The 19,571-nt window shown below is 46.6% G+C and overlaps 1 protein-coding gene across 1 annotated transcript in view; it reads right to left on the bottom strand.

Moving 5' to 3' along the window:
* LOC138254123 (broad substrate specificity ATP-binding cassette transporter ABCG2-like) overlaps positions 1 to 19,571 on the bottom strand; it is a 610,690-nt gene that overhangs the window by 231,166 nt on the left and 359,953 nt on the right. Inside the window, exon 10 of the mRNA XM_069205809.1 lies at positions 15,490 to 15,579. Coding sequence (XP_069061910.1) covers positions 15,490 to 15,579 — 90 coding nt within the window. The remainder of the gene's footprint in view (positions 1 to 15,489; positions 15,580 to 19,571) is intronic.

Genomic DNA, 19,571 nt, shown 5'->3' with positions numbered 1-19,571 from the left:
GGATTGGAAATGTTTTCATCATTCTTACTCATAAGACACAGCTCCCCCTCTGTTAAAAAAAATATTTTTTTTTACAACATATACACATTATAATTCTTCAATGAGTCTTCTTGGTGCTTTTATAACTCATCCGAATCATGTCTTGGGAAACTGAGAATCAATAATCAGAGTGTCCTTGATCTGCTTTGGTGATGTGGGACGAATGGTGATCTGGGATTTGCCATAGGTTTTCTCTGATCCACCCTCCATCACTAACATTAACATCCGATGATCGTTGAGTCACCTGTTTGAAGTGCAAGGAATCTTGCGTGATAGATTTTCCTGGACATTGGACAGTTATCTCGTGCGCTTTGCTGGTTACAACTTGAAATGGCTCAGCATCAAAAGGGTCATCAGATTTGCTTTGTGGTTGACAAACAAGCACTTGCTCTCCTCACTTAAAAAACAATGTTCTTTGCAAGTTGCCTTTCGTAAGCATAGGCCTTCATTTTCTGCTTGAGACTCAAGTAGGTTGTACTTGTCTCGGCATCACTTTTGGATGTGATTCCACTGAAGCAACTTGATTGTTATGGCTCTCACGCACACTGGTGTGGCAGTGCTTTCACCTTTGGTTGAGTGAGGAGTAGAACGGTAAGCTCATAGAGTAGAATCCAAGACAGTCTTGAGGTTAAGCTTCTCTTATGTAGCGTGCTGTACAGTTTTCTTTAACAAACTCATGAAAAGTTCAACAACACCATTAGCTTGTGGCCAAAAATGTGTGATTTTCTAATGCTTCACATTAAGCAGATTTAGGAAGTCTAAAAGATGGGCCAATGTCAGTTTTCAAAATCATAGGAATGCTCCATGTCACAAATATGCCATCTAAACTCTCAGTTACTTGGTCCTGAGTAACAGATGAGAGATCTTCAACTAATGGGAAAGCAGGAATATTTGTCCACAATCACCATCAGGTGATGTTCATTACCAAGTGGACTGAAAAAGTCAACAACAATTCTTTCCCAGGCACGCTTGGGCATCTCTGACATGATCAAAGGATATGAAGTAGTTTTCGATGATAGCTAATTACATAGATGATAGGTTTTTAATTATTTTTCAACTCGTTCATCAAGATGAGGAAACCAGAGTCAATCATGGAGAGCTCATTTAGTGGCAACAATTCCAAAAAGTCCTACATGAGCCACTTCAATCACTTGTTGTTGTAGACTCTCTGGAATGAAAATGTGTGAACTTTTCATGTCACTAAAAGGTCACCTTTGACATTTTTGCATTTCTGATACTCACTGTCACTAGTAAGAGGTCAAGTATGTTGATTCCATGACTGATGTGTAATAATGTCTTTCAACTTCAATATTTCACTATCTTGACTCATGGTAATGACAATTTGTTTCAACGAAATGGCAGCTGGTATGCTCAATTTCACAGTAAAATTTATGTTGGCTTCAGCAGTCTTAGATGAGGTACCATGACGTTGTATGGGCACTATTGAAAAGGAGTTTGTAGGGTTTTGATCTATCCCTGGCCGATGCACAATTGTGTAGTTGGATTCTTGCAATCCTAGACCCCATTGTTCAATTTGTGGAGACATCTTGGCTTTTGGGCTGCCAAGTAATGCTTGATGATCTGTCACAAGCATGAAAGGTTTTCCGTACAGGAATACATGGACCTATTCACACCCCCACACCACTGCTAAGCTTTCTTTTTCAGGTTGTGAATAAGCACGTTCAGTATGAGACAAACTTTTACTTCCATAAGCCACAATATGTCTTTGAGCATTTGGCTGCCCACTGTGTTGTGCAAGGACAGTGCCTACCTCAACTGGGCTAGCATCAATAACAACTTCAGTATGAAGCTTTGGAGCAAAATATGCCATTTCAGTAGCTTTTTCAATAGCTTGTTTATTTCTCTTAAAACTCTGCTTGCATCAATGTGACTAGTGAAATAGAACAATGTTTTTCATCAACTCTTTCAGGTGAGCACTCACAGTGGCAAAGTCTTGTATATATCATAAGCAGCAACTGGCCATGCCAAAGAATGAACACAACATGGAAAAATCTTGTGGGGGACTGGCAGTTGACAAGGCTTGTATCTTAGCTTTGTTAGGTGTCATGCCCCCATCAGAAAAGATATGGCCAAAGAAGTTTAACTTTGTCTTATTGAATTCACACTCCTCAGCATTAAGCATTAGACCAGCATCAACAAGTAAACAACACACTTGCCATAATGCTTTGCATGTTCCATTTGTGTAGCTCCGAAAACCAATGTGTCATCGCTATAGTCAAAAACATTTACAACAGGTTGTATGATACGTCTAATGACATCTTGAAAAATCTCTGCAGTTAATGACACACCAAAACTTAGGCCCTGAGTACACATTGGCAGTAAATGCCTCCTACCGCCACACTGACGGCTGCCAACATACCGCCGCAGTGGCAAATATCCTTTCGCCATATTGTGACACACACACACTAATCCGACAGAATACTGCCACATACAAAAATCCGCAAGCCCAAAGGTCAGTGTAAAAGTGGCGGTCCCAACACCCATACTGTTACGCCAACAGAACAACGCCCACCACATTATGAACCACGAATCACCACAGCAGACATTCAACGGAGGTACATACCACAGCGCTTAGAATGGACACCCACATACAAAACAACACCACATTGGCCAATACGAAAAACACCCACCTGACACCCATACACACACCACACACACCCACCCACACACCCACCCACACCACTATAAAACACACACCCACATTACCCACAACCCTTTACGATTACAAATTATTGCCACCAGACTGACACCAAGACCACCTAGACAACTAGACACACACCACTTACACCCATACATCCCTCACGCACCCCACATTACACACCCCACTACATAACTCAACACACTCTCACCAACACCCACCACACAACACCCATGGCACCACAAAGGCATCCCAGTTTCACTGAGGAGGAGTTAAGGGTCATGGTAGAGGAAATTGTCAGGGTAGAGCCACAGCTGTTTGGAGCAGAGGTACAGCAAATATCCATTGCCAGGAAGATGGAGCTATGGCAGAGAATCGTTGACAGGGTGAAAGCCGTGGGACAAGGGACGAACAAGGGACGACAACAGGAAGAGGTGGAACGACCTATGGGGGAAGGCATGTTCCATAGCAGCAAGGCACCAGCTCGCCATACAGAGGACTGGTGGTGGACCCCCACCGTCTCCCCCACAGCTCACAGCATGTGAGGAGCAAGTCTTGGCAATACTGCATCCTGAGGGATTGGCTGAAGTAGCTGGAGGACTGGACACTGGTAAGTCAACATTTAACACGTATCACCCCCCATACCTGCATGCCATCACACCCCCTCACCCTCACTCCTATCACTCCACTCTATCCCACACACTGCACCTACACATATGACTAACCCCAATGCCAAGCCCTGTATGCAATACCAATGCATAGACAGTCCTACCAGCCCTGCATGGACACTCATCACTAAAGCATGCACAGCATAGGGGAACTAACAATCCCACAATACATCACCATACACAAACAAAGGTAGCAGGGCAACACCAACGATAGAGGGGAAGCCAGGGATGTTCAATATGTCACACACATGAAGCATAATACGTCACTTACATCCCATGGATACCCCAGCCAATGTCAGTGGAGAGGAGGTGCCACGACTATCCAGTCCCCCAACAAAAGATGCCCCAGTGATGACAGTATCTCTGGACTTCAGGATCTGGATGAACTTCCTGGCCCATCAGGGACCACTGGACAGCCGGTCACCCAAGCCCACTCACAGACCACCACAGAGCCTCCCCCTTCAGTATCCAACACCACAGCACCCACCCAGTATACCCACACCTCTGTCCCCAGGACACGTCAATCAGCAGTGTGCCCACCTGTACAGGCACCCCAGGCCACACCTCGCCCCCAACACAATCAGGGTCCTGGGGTCAGTGGCAGTGGGCACACTGTTCAGGGGACAGAGGCAGAGGCCAACAGGGACACTGGGAGAACTGCTGTGCACCAGGGGGAGGACAGGACCAGGGAACCGACTCTCCAGGAGGCACTCTCTAAGATCCTGGGAGCCTAACAACATTCCCAGGATATGATGGGCCTGATCCTTGACAACGTGCAGGAGAACAGGAGGCTGCAGGAGGGACAGTATCAGGGGATCAGGGAGGACTTGCAGGCCATTAACACCACCCTGATCTCCATAACATGGGTGCTGGCAGACATGGCCACATCATGAGGGAGGCAAAAGCACACCAGCAGGCCCCTACCACTAGCCAGTCCATTGACCAGCCCTCGACCTCTGCTGCCGCTAGTGGGCAGGAGGCCCCGCCACAGGACCCACAGGCCACCAGCACCCCTCCCCCTGCAGAAGGTGAACCACCCCGCAAATGTTCCCTGTGACCCAGACAGAAGCCAGAGACACTTGCCAAGACCACCGCCAGGAAATGAGACTCCCCTGATTGTCCCCCTTGTGTCCCACTCAGTCACCTTGTCCACCTTGAACCGCCATTGCTCCTCTTCCTATGGTCACTTGGACACTGGACTTGTGCTACAAACAGACTGGAACAATACCCTGGACTTTACTCCATCATCACCCTATTCCATTGCACCTTCCCCTAAATTTCTTAGCACTCCAATAAACACCCTTGAACACAACTTGACTACTTGTATGCCATGTGTTGAAAATGTGTATTTATGGGAACAGTTACATCCATTGCAAATGAATTGTACATTGTGAGAGCATAGAAATAATAACCTATAGCTGGCTGTAGTCAGCACATCAGTACACAGTTGTCATAGCACTAACATCTGTAAAATGACAAACCATAGGTGACAGTAAGTGGAGGTAAAAGGAAGTTAATGCCATCATGCCACAGCCACACAGAATACACCAATAGTCATAGAAATGTTAAGTTGCGCTGTCTTACCTGTGTGTCATTGGAAGTACTGACGGATAACTGATGTTCTGTTGTCCTTAGCCTCATCCTCAGCCTCTTCATCCTCACTGTCATCAGGGTCTACTGCTGCCAGACAGGCATCTCCTGTCTGCTCCTCCTGCAGAAAGGGTACATGGCGTCTGAAGGCCAGGTTGTGCAACATGTAGCATGCCACTACTATCTGGCAGACCTTCTCCGGTGAGTAGCACAGGGATCCACTTGTCAGAAGTAGGCACCTGAACCTGGCCTTCAGGAGGGTGAAGGACCTCTCGATGGTCCGTCAGATTCGCCCATGTGCCTCATTATACTGTTCTTCAGCCCATGTCCTGGCATTCCTCACAGGACGTGCCAATCTAATCTGTGACGCAGTAATTGTCGATATGCCTGTCCCCCCCCCCTGAAATGGGGACCGCCTGTCCTGGATGTAGGGACAGGTGGAAGTGAGGTAACTCCGCTGACATTGGGCGTCATGGCAGAAGGCGGTCTTGCACTGCTGTGCAATTCCTCATTGGATAATATGGGGCTCTATGGAGTACAGTGGCCAATGGGGATCTACGCCGGCGGTGACGGTGTACACCACTGCGGACGTGACTGCCATTTTCTATCTGATTCCTCACTTGTTTCCTGACCTTCAACAGGAGAAGATGTACACTGCATGTGCTGCTGTGACCTGTGTCTGGAACCTACCATGGCCTGTGTGACCGGGGAAAGGGCCCCAGCCTTCACTTCGGAGGAGTTGGAGCGACTTGTGGATGGTGTCCTACCACAGTACGGACAGCTGTATGGGCTTTCAGACCAACAGGTGAGTACACTTTGGGCACAATGCATGTGGGAAGGATGCATGGAAATGTGTGTGCAAGTATTGTGTCATTGGGGTGGGGTGTGGGGAAATGTCTTAAGGCAGTGTACATGTTGTGCGCTGGGCTATGTGTGTGCCAATGGTGATGGAAACGGGTATGGTGGGCCATTTGTGTGAAAGGCTGGACTGTTTTGTTTAATGGTGTTCTCCTGTCTGTATTGCCTCTGCAGGTCAGCGCCCATCAAAAGAAGGGAATATGGCATACCATCGCCAAGGATGTTCGGACCCTGGGGGGTCTATGGCAGGCGGAGTACCCACTGTCGGAAACAGTGGGAGGACCTGAGACGCTGGGCACAGAAGACCGCGGAGGCCCAGCTGGGAATGGCCTCCCTACGAGGAAGGGGTGCCCGACGGACCCTGACCCCCCTGATGGCCCGCATACTGGCGGTGGCCTACCCTGAGCTAGATGGGCGCTTCAGGGAATCACAGCAGCCACAAGGGGGTGAGTACAGTGGGTATCAATACATATTTTGACTGTTTGAGTGGTATCCGGGTGGTGGATGTGTGTTAGTGGGTGCCCCTAAGGCCAGGGCAGACATTGCAGCATGGGTCATCTGAAGGGTAATGGGTGCATGGCAAATACAGGTAACCTAGCTTGTTAGCAGTCCTTTTCAGCCAGGGCATCGTGGGTCCCAGGAGTGATGCAGTTGGCGGTGTGTGCTCCTCATCTTGCCTTAATGACTAGCCATATCACTGGTAGTGCAATGCATAGTGTTTAAGCCTGTTCCCTGTGCGTGATGGTGATGTGTATGCCAATAGTGGTGTTGATGTAGTCATTGACCCAGTGTATCCCTTGTCCCTCTACCCCCGATTCTTGTTTTGTCATCCTGTCCTTGTGTGCATTAGCATCATCTGGCAGAGGAGCAGGGGCATCGGTGACAGAGGGAGCTGCATCCCACAGGACCCAGGAGGCATAGCCCACCAACGCCGAGGGAACCAGTGGGACGGAGGGTGATGGGAGTACCACAGCGGAGACTGGAGGAGACAACACAGACTCAGATACCTCTTCCGATGGGAGCTCCCTGGTGGTTGCGGACACCTCTGTTGCCACCCCAGCTGCAGGTACCGCCATCACTACTCGTACCAGCACCGACCTCCTAGCAACCCCTCAGCGAGTTGCCCGTGCCGCCCACCCAGGAGGGTGGGCATCTCCTTCGCCCCAGGCACCTCAGGCCCTGCCCCAGTGAGCCCTGCTGCCCTGAGTGAGGAGGCTATTGACCTCCTGAGATCTATCTCTGTAGGGCAGTCAACCATTGTGAATGCCATCCAGTGGCTGGCATCCCATATGCAGCAATGCAATGCATTCCTGGAAGGCATTCATAGTGGATTGGCGGCCCAACAGAGATCGATTCAGGCTCTGGCCTCCTCTTTGATGGCAGCCATTGTCCCTGTTTCTACCGTTCCCCCTCCAACTTACACTTCCCAGTCCCATTCTCCTCAACCCCAACCCATCCCAGGCACACATACAGACAAGCATACACACAAGACAACACCCAAGAGTATCACAGGCAAACACGAGCACCATACTTCATCCCACAAGCATTCACGCAAAGACCATACAGTTGCAGATACAACAACATCCACTGCCTCCACTGTGTCTCCCTCCTCCTCCTCCTCCATCTCCCTCCCAGTCACGTCCAAACTCACACCTGCATGTACTACATCAACATCCACTATCAGCATCACCACACCAAGCAGAACACACACCTCCACAACAGCCATGCACTCGTTCCCTCTGTCCTCTCCCACCCTGCCTGTCACCCCCCCTCCTAAAGGACACAAACACAAGCACTCCCACACCCAACAGCTATCCACCTCACATCAGCATACAGCCCATGGACCTGCACCCAAAACCAGCAGACATACACCTCATACAACCACTCCCTCAACCTCCACTCCCATTACTCCTCCCTTCTCCCGCCCCACCCTAACGTCCCTAAAACTCTTTTCCTTTCCCAACTTAACTTCTTCCCCCCCCCCTCCACCACCTTCCTGCCCATATTAGCAGGGTGCCAGGGACCCAGCTCAGCACCTCAGCCAAACAGTCCACAGGGACAGTGGTAGCAGCATCGACTTGTGGTGGTAAGGATACCACACCTTCACTGAAGAAGGGGAAGGAGGCTGTACCACCAGGCAAGAAGGGGAAGGAGCTTGCACCACCAGGCAAGAAGGTGAAGGAGCCTGCACCACCAGGCAAGAAGAAGAAGGAGCCTACACCTCCATCCAGGAAGGGGAAGAGCCCATCCACCCCTGCCAGGAAGGGTAAGGGATCCATGCCCCATGTACTGGAGGAGACGAAGCCCTCTACTCGAGCGGAGGCTGTCAGGGTGACACCTCCACCACCACCAGCTGTCACTGGGGCCCCACTGCCAGCTGATGAATTGCAGCAAGTGCAGAGGCTGCCCAAGAGGCACCTCCATCCGCCAACACACTGCAGCCATCAGCAAGTGCAGAGGATGCCCAGGAGGCACCTCCATCCGCCAACACATTGCAGCCGTCACCGCAAGCGGATGCCATGTAGGCCATCCTCCAGGGGCTGCTGTACGAGTTGCCCCCTCCAGAACCAGTGGGAAAGACACCCACCTGAGAGACTGTGGCCTTGCACTCCCCAGGACAGAGCAATGGGCAAGTTGCCCCCTCCAGAATCAGTGGGAAAGACAGCCACTCCAGAGACTGTAGTCTTGCACTCCCCAAGACAGAGCAATGGGCAGGTTGCTCCCTCCAGAACCAGTCGCGAAGACACCCACGCCAGAGACTGTGGCCCTGCACTCCCCAGGACAAAGTAATGGGCATGGAGCCCCATTCAGAACCAGTGGGGAAGACACCCACTCCAGAGACCGTGGCCTTGCACTCCCCAGGACAGAGCAATGGGCAAGTTGCCCCCTCCAGAACCAGTGGGGAAGACACCCACTCCAGAGACTGTGGCCTTGCACTCCCCAGGACAGAGCAATGGGCATGTTGCCCCCTCCAGAACCAGTGGGGAAGACACACACTCCAGAAACTGTGGCCTTGCAATCCCCAGGACAGAGCAATGGGCATGGAGCCCCATCCAGAACCAGTGGGCTTGTTCCCCATCCGGCTAAGGTGCCCCACCATCCCCCTGAGGTGCCTCCCCATTTGCAAACTGATGCCCCTGCAGAGTACTATCCGGATGTGGTCAGGATTCAAATTGGGCCTTAGACTGTGCACTGTGGCCATGTGAGCCCTTTGAACATTGGACTGGGCAGTGTCCCTTTGTGTACATGTGTACATATCTAATTCATTAACAAATCAAATTAGTTATTTAGATGTTGATCTGATAACAATCACTTTCGTCCATTCTTGTTGTCCTTGCATTATTCTGCTGTTTTTTGGGGACAAATTGTTTTTAGTGTTCAGCTGGTTGTGTGTGTCGGGTGTGTCATGCATTTGTGTGTCACTCTTGTTTTCCTTCCCCCCTCCCTTGTGTGCTAGGCGGCTGAACTCACCGTCATCATCTTCGTCGGTGTTCCAGGTGGAGCATAACGTAGAAGATCATCGGAAAGACTTGCAGTTCGGATTCCATGGCGGCGTTGTTCTTCCCTGTATCCCCGATGGTGAGTCCTTTCTCTTCTGTGATGCGTTTCCGTCAGGCTTTTGATGGCGTTGGTACCACTCCGGAAAAGGTGACAGATTGATGTGTCAAAATATTGTGGGCAAGCTTTGTCTTCTGCCTGGCTGTTGTTGGCTACCACCGTGGTGAGTGTTGTTTCTGCACTGGCAGTTAGTGTGGTACATTGGCTGTCTATTGGAGTTATCACCGCCATGGTCATAATTTGGCAGTACTTACCGCCAGCCTGTTGGCGGAATTACTGCCACTTTATCACTCAGCGCCAGGGTCATAATGAGGGCCTTAGTCTCTTGTATCAAAACAGACCAATCTGTGTAGAAAAGGTTCTAATGTACTTGCAATTCTCCTGGAATTCCAACTTATGCTATCCTTTGTTTAAATCAAGGCAAGAGAAGACTTTCACACCGTTCAATTGTGTTATCATATCAGCAAAGTGTGGCCCTGGATGCATACAGGTCCTTCACTGTCCTTTTTGTGTACTACCACTATGGGAGAAACCTAAGGCGTCTGACCAGTAGATGGTTCAATTATATCATGCTTAAGTGATGATACGAGTTCCTTTTCAAAAGCTTCTTTTAAATGAAATACAATTCTTCTGTGTCGCTGAACAACAGGTCGAACATCTTCACTGATAAAAAATTGTACATTAATACTCTTAAGTTTTCCTAATCCATTTAATAATGGTAGCAACTGCCTTTCTATTTCGTGATGAGCATTCATATTGTAATTCGCCAATATTTGTCCCATATAAGCAGCCGTGCTGAAACCGATTAAGCAGGCACTTGATGCTGTACTTTGAAGTACGTGAATGGGTGCTTGCACTTTTGTCTTCTTGTGTTTCATCATTGCAATAAATGAGCCTTTACTTTTCAGAGGCATTGATGCAACCCATGTGTACACTTTTGGTTTTGATGGCTTCGGTCGCAGTAAAAGAGACAGTTCCTTGTATTTCTCCTCAGCCATAATATTTATCGACGCACTGCTGTCAATGATAAAAGGTATTGCACAACCATTTATTTTCAGTGTAATCTTTGGACATGTTTGAATGACTTGGGTGCTTTCTTATGTCGACTTTTCATTGCCTTTTAGATCTCTTCACATGCAGCCAGTCCAACATGTGTGAAATAAACACTGACATCGTGCAATCATCTTCTTCACTTTCACTTGATACTGATGACTTTTCACTGACGATTTTGATGATGATCCACTTTGTTTGGTGTTTGTTGTTGATTTGTCTCAACTGATGTGGTCGCTTGGCCTTGTGGGTGCACATTGAATGTCGTTTCTGGAACATTCGGTTGTCCATTTTGTCTTCTCGCCGTGACACACTTACTTTCTCCTTCGCCTTGCAGACTGTTACAATACGGTTTTCTTTACCACAGCCTTTGCATATCTCTCCAAAGGTGGGACATTTACCTTCAGTGTGGAAATGACAATCCAAATCTGAAATGTAACTTCTTTTTCCAAGAAGACATCACTATGTGTCCTTCAACTTTGTGTGTCTGCTTACTTTTCATGTTCAAGGCTGATTCACTTTGGACACCTCCGGTCTCGATGTCAGCAGCTTGTCGATCAGCACGCTTTTCAGCACTGCAGCCTCGAGAACCTGTTCAAGACTAAGTGCCTCATTTGTTAAAAAGTGGCACAGGTCAGTGCTGCTCCAAAAGGCAGCGCCGTGCTGCGTCACTTCAGAAACAATACAGCACATCCCTGTTTTTTCCCTAGCGCTGGTGCTAAAATTAGCTGTCTAGCGCCAACGCTATTGTGCAAGGGAGCTTGCGCTGCAGGGAATGAATGTTTATGTGCAGGAAGGCGTTCCTTCCTGCACATAAACAATCAATAATTGTGATTTGCAGTAGCAGAATGCAGCACACATTGGAAAAAATAAAATAAGGAGTAATAAAATAACTTCTCCTCGTAGCGCCATGCTAATGCTACTCCTGGTTTAGGTTTATGAATCCTTGTAAATCTGGGGCAATGTCAAAATGCAATGGGAGTTGCAGTGGAACGCCCACAGCAACACCCATTGCATGCCCTCTGCCGCAGAAAGCTGTGTCGGGCCCATATTGACAAGGCAGCGTTAAGCTATGCAAAGTGCCAAACTCAACATTCTAAACTTGGCTTGACAGCACCACGTTCGAAGACTTACGTCATCATGGTACAGAGTCCTTTAGGATTCAAAAAGGTTCCATCATTCATACGCACAAGACATGAAAGTGTGGAAGGTCGCAAATAGATATAAAAGTACCAAAGGCCCGACAACATCTTTGTCCATCACTATGCATATATCATTTAGAATCAACAGCACCACTGAATCCAGCTTGAAAGGAATGAAACAGCCCACTCTCTTCAGCAAATTTATGCAGTTGAACAAAGACTAGTCATTTTAGTTGTTTCCTTGAATAAGGTAATAGAAAGATAGGATAAAAACTACTTAAGTCATCCAGGTGGAGCGAAGGTCTCATTAGCAAAGGTTTACCCACAGGTACTATGGGGGTCATTCTGACCCTGGCGGTAATCACCGTCATGGCGGAGGTTGGCGGTAGCACCGCCAACAGGCTGGCGGTGCTCCGCCGGGCATTCTGACCGCGGCGGTACAGCCGCGGCCAGAAGCGGAAAGCCGGCGGTGTACCGCCGACTTTCCGCTGCCCATGGGAATCCGCCATGGCGGCGCAGCTTGCTGCGCCGCCATGGGGATTCTGACAGCCCATACCGCCATCCTGTTCCTGGCGGTTCACCCGCCATGAACAGGATGGCGGTATGGGGTGTTGTGGGGCCCCTGGTGCCCCTGCAGTGCCCATGCCAATGGCATGGGCACTGCAGGGGCTCCCATAAGAGGGCCCCACAAAGAATTTCAGTGTCTGCTTTGCAGACACTGAAATTCGCGACAGGTGCAACTGCACCCGTCGCACCTTCCCACTCCGCCGGCTCCATTCTGAGCCGGCTTCCTCGTGGGAAGGGTGTTTCCCGCTGGGCTGGCGGGCAGACTTTCGGCGGTCGCCCGCCAGCCCAGTGGGAAAGCCAGATTGACCGACGCGGTCTTTCGGCGGGAACCGCTTGGCGGGCGGCGACCGCCGTCCGCCGCGGTCAGAATCACCCCCTATATCTTGGATAACAGAACAATTAAAAAGTAACAATAGTTAATTTTACAAATGATAACAGATGTTCTATGAGATGCATAACTTAAGTGATTTGGGAATCAGAAGGGCGGCCTTGAGAAATGTTGTTCATTAACTGAGTTTTAGAACGGGACAAAGTGCAATAAATAAGCCTCAGGGACTGGAAGACAGCAGACTAAAGTGTAATTCACAGACTGTGAGATGTTTCCCTCTGATATGGCATTCCCGATTTTGGTGACCTTTTAGTGACAGATAATAACATACATCTCTTTAAGGAAGAAATACAAAACACATTGATGAAGGACCGTGAAGTTCTGCAACAATGACAAGCATTTTCTGTACATATTAGGAGATGCAGTAGTGTGCAGAGAGAAGAAATATGCTGAATTTAAGTCCTGTATTTTGCATTTATATTCAGTCTTTTGCATAATGTAAAACCTTTTGAAGCCCGGAGAATAATTATTCCAACGTTTTTTTCAGCTTTTAGAACATTAATTTTAAGAGTACTAAACTCTGGTGGGGAGCAATTGTCCCACACTCTTCTGCACGGAAACTGTTTTTTCCTAACTGAGACATGTACAAACTCATTCAGAACAGTGACAATACAATTGTTCAAATGGCTGAGCTAGATAGTTGGCTCATCACGAATAGAAGTGCCCTTGTTGGGTATCAGCAACTTCTTAATCGATGGACTTGCTGAGAGAGAGTTAGAGTATTTCCTGTTCCATTCCATACTCTGTAAATCCAGTCCTCATTGGCTTTTGATACTCGGTATTGTGATTGAAAATCAAATGCTAAAGTGGTCAGTCCATGCAAATTGGATTAGATCATCAAGGGTGATCTGTAATTTATCACTCTCATCTATATTCTTGCCTAATGGCCTATCCTTCATTGAGACAAAATCAAGGAACTAGTACATTTCTTTAAAAAAATATGATTAAGGGTACACTTTCAAGATAAAAAAATACCAGACCCAAGAAGGAAATACATTGTTACAGAATGCATCCACCTTCTAGCCACCACTGCACCCCCACTACTACAAATTATTACTTTTGAAAAGACCGTCATGAAGACCATAGGTAGCCTAGGAAAAAATAAGACATTTGTATGGATCAATTTATCTACCTAATAACTTGCAGCAAAAGGAAGCCTCAATGCAGAAAAACATATTGTGACCGAACCAACAGACAAGGGACATACAATAGTAATCAAAGGCACAGTGATTAGAGAGAAGAAGAAAAAAGGCAATTGTCTATCAATGAGAGTTACGGGAGACCAAGAAGTGACCACACAAAACAAATCAAGGGTATATTAAAACAGACCATGGAAGAAAGCAAAAGGGCAAGTGGCTCAGCTCAAAGGAAAATTAGCGTTTGATGACTAAAATCCCAGAATACATGTTCTCTGCATTTTAGCGAAAATGGACAAACATACTTCAATGCTTCTAGGATGACTGACAGTGTTGGCCAATAATTCAGTATCTTAGCTACTAAAGAAGTATGTGTACTTTTTTAAACACCTCACACAACATGTAAGATTATTCATCAGAGACGGTAGAGATCTTAATGAGAGAAGAAGGAGAAACGTTTGATGACAACAGTGAGGTCTTGACAGCAATGGAGGTGGAATCCTTATACACAAATGTACCAAGAGCAGAAATAGAAAATTAAACAGCAGTATGGAGTCTGTGTTTAAAATCATATCTTAGGATGCCTAACATAGCTTAAAGCTTGGTTCAGTAATGATGTCGTTGTAGAGCAAAAAAGAATACTCTTTGTAAACTTATTCTTAGTGGTAGAGTTTAACCAAGCACCCCATTTTGATAACCGTATGAGACACTTCTCCAGTGAACAAGATAACAGAAACACAGAGGAGTAGACGAAGAGTGATGTCTCAGTTGTAAACTGGGCAGCATAGCTGGCCATTTGTAGCGGACAGGCACAGATGGGAATACCCTATGTGCCTTCAGGGCATCACAGGAGTGTCTACTGCGCATGTCCACTATGCAGCTGTGGTACAGCTGTATATAAATACCTATTCGCTGCCCAGCAATTATCAAGTTACCAACAGGTAGACCACTCAAAGCAAGATAACAGTTAATAATGGCAACACAATGATGCTTTCAAGATGATTTCAGTGGGGGGAAATTGAGCAGCCCATACCTTCTATTCACACCAGTTACTAGTACTACTAGTGTGTAAAAGAGTATGGTGCTAAAGAGTGCCCATGCAGTGCTGGATGTTGTTAGTGTATTACTGCAGTGCCCAGGTCAGTTGCGGTTATAGGTCATAGTATTTTGGCAGGGTTGGCAGTGTGGTGCTTTAAAATGGAAATGTATATTTCGTGGTGTGTTTTAGGGTGGGGCAGAGGAGGTTAAGCAGTGCAGTGTTGCGGAGGGTTTGTAGAGTGGCAGCAGGGTGACAGGTGAGTACAGTGAAGGAAATGTGATGCTAGGGTTGTAAATTAGTGCTGGGGTGGTACTTGGCTGCTAGAGAATGACAGTGGTATGGTATGGAGGTGGTGCATGAGTTGGAGCGTGGTACTGCATGCATTGGTGTGGCATGTGGTCAGGGGCAGAACAAGAGTGAGGGTGACAGTGCACTGTTGGATGGTAGGAGAGGAGTGGTTGGGATGGCAGAACAGACAATGGTCATAATGAAGCGTCGAATTATAACATAGTGCAGAGTTGGCAGTGTAGTGGTGGGAGGACAGTGACAGTGTGGGGGGGGGGACACATTCTATTTGGAAGATGAACAAATTGTGCAACCTATCAAAAGTGTGATTTGCTTCACCAACAAGAAATATTATTCTAGGCTTCTTAAAGATTTATTACTTCTCTGAAACAAATTAAGGTCAGTCTAGACAGCTTACAATCGTTGAGGTTTAACTTTTTTTGCATCAATCCAATTAACAAGGCAATTCTCTTGACTAACGGAAACAGTCGAAAAATAAAAGGAACCTACATAAAGAGTTTTTTTTCCACAACAAAGAGCTCAACTGCTGCTAGGCTCCCAAACGCTTGATTGGCTGTCATCAAGAAGAGGGCACCAACTCTGTGAAAAAACACAAACAGATACAACTCCAGTTACAGTGGTTATCTTCAGCAGTAAACTTTAGGTAGTGGAGTAAAAGGCATCAATGCGATTTAATCCTGGCTAACAGAGCACAAAGAGGTTGTTTTCTCGCCAATGAGTCTCAAGTGGTAAACCCACAGATGATGTTTTGTAACAAAAAAACAAAAACATTGATTTACAAATATACTTTTGATTCATTTGGCTTCTAAAGTTCTTCCACTCTACAGAAATTGCAATAATGGTAAGTATGTATGGAAAATGGGAGGAAGAACCTGAAAGCAATATATTTTCATTTGAGGCTGCAGAAACCATTGTATCAGTGATTCCCAGAGAATACCATTTTCTCTTGTACTATGGCAGACTCCATGCAATAACACAATGATGCATAAAACATCTCCCAAATTAAGGTATGATAAAGGGGGAGCTTCTATAAGTGGCTGTTTGAACTCCTCCCTTCTTTAATAGCATTAGCTCCATAAGGAATTGCTCAGGACTGTGTTATATTGCCTTAAGTACACTTACATGGAAATCATAACCAAAAGGCCTCTTGACACTGTAGAGAAGCGGAAAGTTTAACTTTAATCACCTTGCTGCAAAATCCCTTTTTACTACACTCTATTCCTTCACTAAATGGTACACTAAAGCTTGTAAATTGCCTCTCTTCTGCACATTTTTAAAATGTCCTTATTCATCTTGCGTTGCATACAAGATTCAATATATGGTTCCGCAGATGTTCTGTGAAGAATGTAATCATTTAAAACTATTATTGCATCTTTACAAGTTTATCTGCTTTAAAACTTGACCCATCTTGTTCTCCTTCGAATAGGATGCCAACCAGGACATTTGGGCTGGCTCATTGACTATTTGCTCAGCTCATTCCGAATGGTTGTTTTCATTAAGAGAAACACAAATTTTCTTTGCAATAAGCTTGTTTCTTGAAAACTGCTACTGTACTGTAAAAATGACCATAGGCTTGTAGCATTAACAAAGGAAGCGCACAGGTATAAATGCATGACGGAATCAGAACGGCATTTACAACGAATGCCTTTACAATGAATCTGGAACCACAATCGAGACTTCACAACTAAAGTTTCTCCAGCGCATATTTTTGCTAGAAGTATCCCTTTACCACAAATGCCTAAACTGAGAAAAATAAAGGTATTTTACAGGTAAGTATAAAACCTTTTGATAATATATATATATAACCTTGTTGCGGTCTCCACTAGGTAGTTATAGTTAGGACCATGTTTCCATAAAAAATGATTTTTTTGACTTGCCTATATCTTGGGCACCGTTTGACAAACCTTCACGAAATTAAAAAAAAATAATTGTTGCGACGATTCTTGTTGCACACAAAATTTCAGGGTGATCCATCAAGCGAGGGGTGAGAAAAAGAGAGGGTGGGGCAAAAAAAGTTGTGTTTCCCATGTTAATGTCCAAAGGACCTTTAGACATGTCTACAGCCCGAACCAATTGATGAAATTACACCAACTTTGACAGATTACGCTTTCGCTTATTTGGTGTCAATCCGTTCAGTAGTTTTTGAGAAATTTAGTGAAATTCAAATTTGAATATCTCTGGCCATGAAGTATTCTCAAAGATGAGCTTGTGCAGAAAAATGCACCGCTCTGATTGGCTGCCAACACTTCAAACCAGGAAGAGTTGGTAGCCATCTTGGAACTCGGCCTCAGCTGAGTCCCAGTAATAAAGCAAAAAAAAAAAAAGGGGCGTGAGTAAGGACAGCCTGACCCCTTAGCTCTGGTAAGAGTGTCCCAGAGGGACCCCCGCAGAGCAAAAAAGCATTTTAATTTTTTTTTTGCTGCAAATTCACGATATTCATGAATTTGCAGCATATTTTTTTTAAAAAAGCAAGCGCGGGCTCCCGACTTGTTTTTTGATAGGACCTCGGGTGGGTCAGGTCCCCGGGCAATAACAATTTTAAGTGTGTGGGGGGCCTCTGAACCCCCCCATGGCCCCGGGGATCACCACCTCCCCAGGGCACATTTTTTGGGCTGTGTGGGGAAGGACCGTCTGCCTCCCCCACAGTCTGGGGACAACCACCTCCCAGGAGCGTTAATTATGATAAAGGTAGGGGCGCCTGGCTCCCCTTAACCCCAGGGACCACCACCTCCTGGGGCAATTTCTTAATTTGGTGCAGGGGGCCACATCCCCCTGCCCCCGGCAGCCCCGGGGATCATCACCTCCCCCAGCCTATGTTCAAATAAGCTTGGGGGGCCACGCAGCCCACTCGCAGCCCCAGGGATCACCTCCTGCCCATGGCAAACACTAAAAAAATAGAAAGTGGGTCTGTTTTGGAACCCCTTAGCCTCGGGGATCACAAACTCCCTTGGGCTATTTTCACATTAGAGGGGATACACACAACCATCCTTGTGGAGCCAATAATGGCCTTGGGGACTGCCACCCCACAGGGCCAGCTCCTGCTATGTCCTGGGGTGCCCACCATCCAAGCCACAGCAACACTCCACTGGAAGTACGTACGTACGTACGTACGTATACGCATATATATACAAGATGAGAACTACCCCCACTGCCTGCATCACTGATGAAGAACTAGATATAATTTGTGAGGGGTTCCTTCACAGGTACCCTCAGGTTTATGGTGGTCCAGCTGAGCTTTGCAGCACATGCCCAAATGTGAAGGGATTTTCGCAAACCCTGCAGTACAGTGGGTGTTCACATGTGGTGGGGGAAAGAAGGCCACAAGTGCTAGGTAGACCTTTGTTGCTGGGCCAGAATTAAGGCCCAAGACATTCTGAGAGTGTCCTCACAGCCACATTGTCAGTACTCAAGCATGAAACCACTGTGCCGGAGGGTCCTGAGAGAAGCCAGTGGAAGATCATAACCAGACAGTTGTATGACAGTACCACGTTTTCCTTCAACCACACATTGCTTAACAATGCGGTCAGCACCACAACCACCTCTTTACCACGCATGCTTTACCTTGCATGCCTTTACCACGCATGCCTTTACAACAAATTCCATTGTAAAAGCATGTTTAGTACAGGTACATGTGGTAAACACATGTGTGGTTCTGTCATACAATTTCCCCTTAACATTATAAACTACTCCTACCAACCCATCCACCCTGAGGCCTAAAACTACCCTCACCCCTAAAAACCTTCACCAACCTCCACCCCCAAAACCTAAGCCCAAGCCCCTCCCTGCCCTAAGCCTGAAAACCCTGCTCCTGGAAAAAAAATACCCTGACCCCCCACCTGGCACCTGTTATTTAAAAATAAAAACTATCTCCAATCCCAGCACCTGTCACTAAAAACTGAGGCCCATATTTATAATTTTTTAGCACCTCATTTGCCTCATTGTTTGAAGCAAAAGCGGTGCAAACTTACAAAATTGCGTCCAAAAATTACGCAAATGCGGTGCTAAAAAAGTATTAATATGGGCCTGAATTACCCCGCCACCCCCTACCCACCTTGAAACCTACAACATTCCCGTACCCCGAAAAACGTCACCCTCCCCAAAAAGCTGGCCCCCAACCCTCCCCGCTTTGATCCCTAAAGCCTCCCCCTACCCCTAAAAACTAAATTACCCTGTCACCCGACCCGCCCTGAACCCTAAAACTGCCCCCCAAAACTGTCCCTTTTCCCCACCCTCTCTCCTGCAAAACATTATGTTTCATTTAACCTGTGTTATTTTTGGCTTACAGTTGGAATGAAAGTGTACAAGTACTAACATGCATGCAATGTTTAATTTATGTTTTGATTTACTGATCTAATGACAAAAATAATTTTATATTGTATTTTATTGACATAATTGTAGTCAAATATGACCTTGACATTTATATTGTTAAATCATTTTATACTCAATCACTTTTTTCACTTTTAAGGCAGTGTTGTCCTATCCAACACCTGCCACTAGCTATACATCTGCTCCTAGCACAGCATCAAAACCCATACTGACACCATAAAAAACACGAATAATAGAGAATGGTT

Source organism: Pleurodeles waltl, chromosome 1_2, assembly GCF_031143425.1.
Source record: "Pleurodeles waltl isolate 20211129_DDA chromosome 1_2, aPleWal1.hap1.20221129, whole genome shotgun sequence".
In the NCBI taxonomy this organism is placed as follows: domain Eukaryota; kingdom Metazoa; phylum Chordata; class Amphibia; order Caudata; family Salamandridae; genus Pleurodeles; species Pleurodeles waltl.
This window is presented reverse-complemented; position numbering and strand designations above follow the sequence as displayed.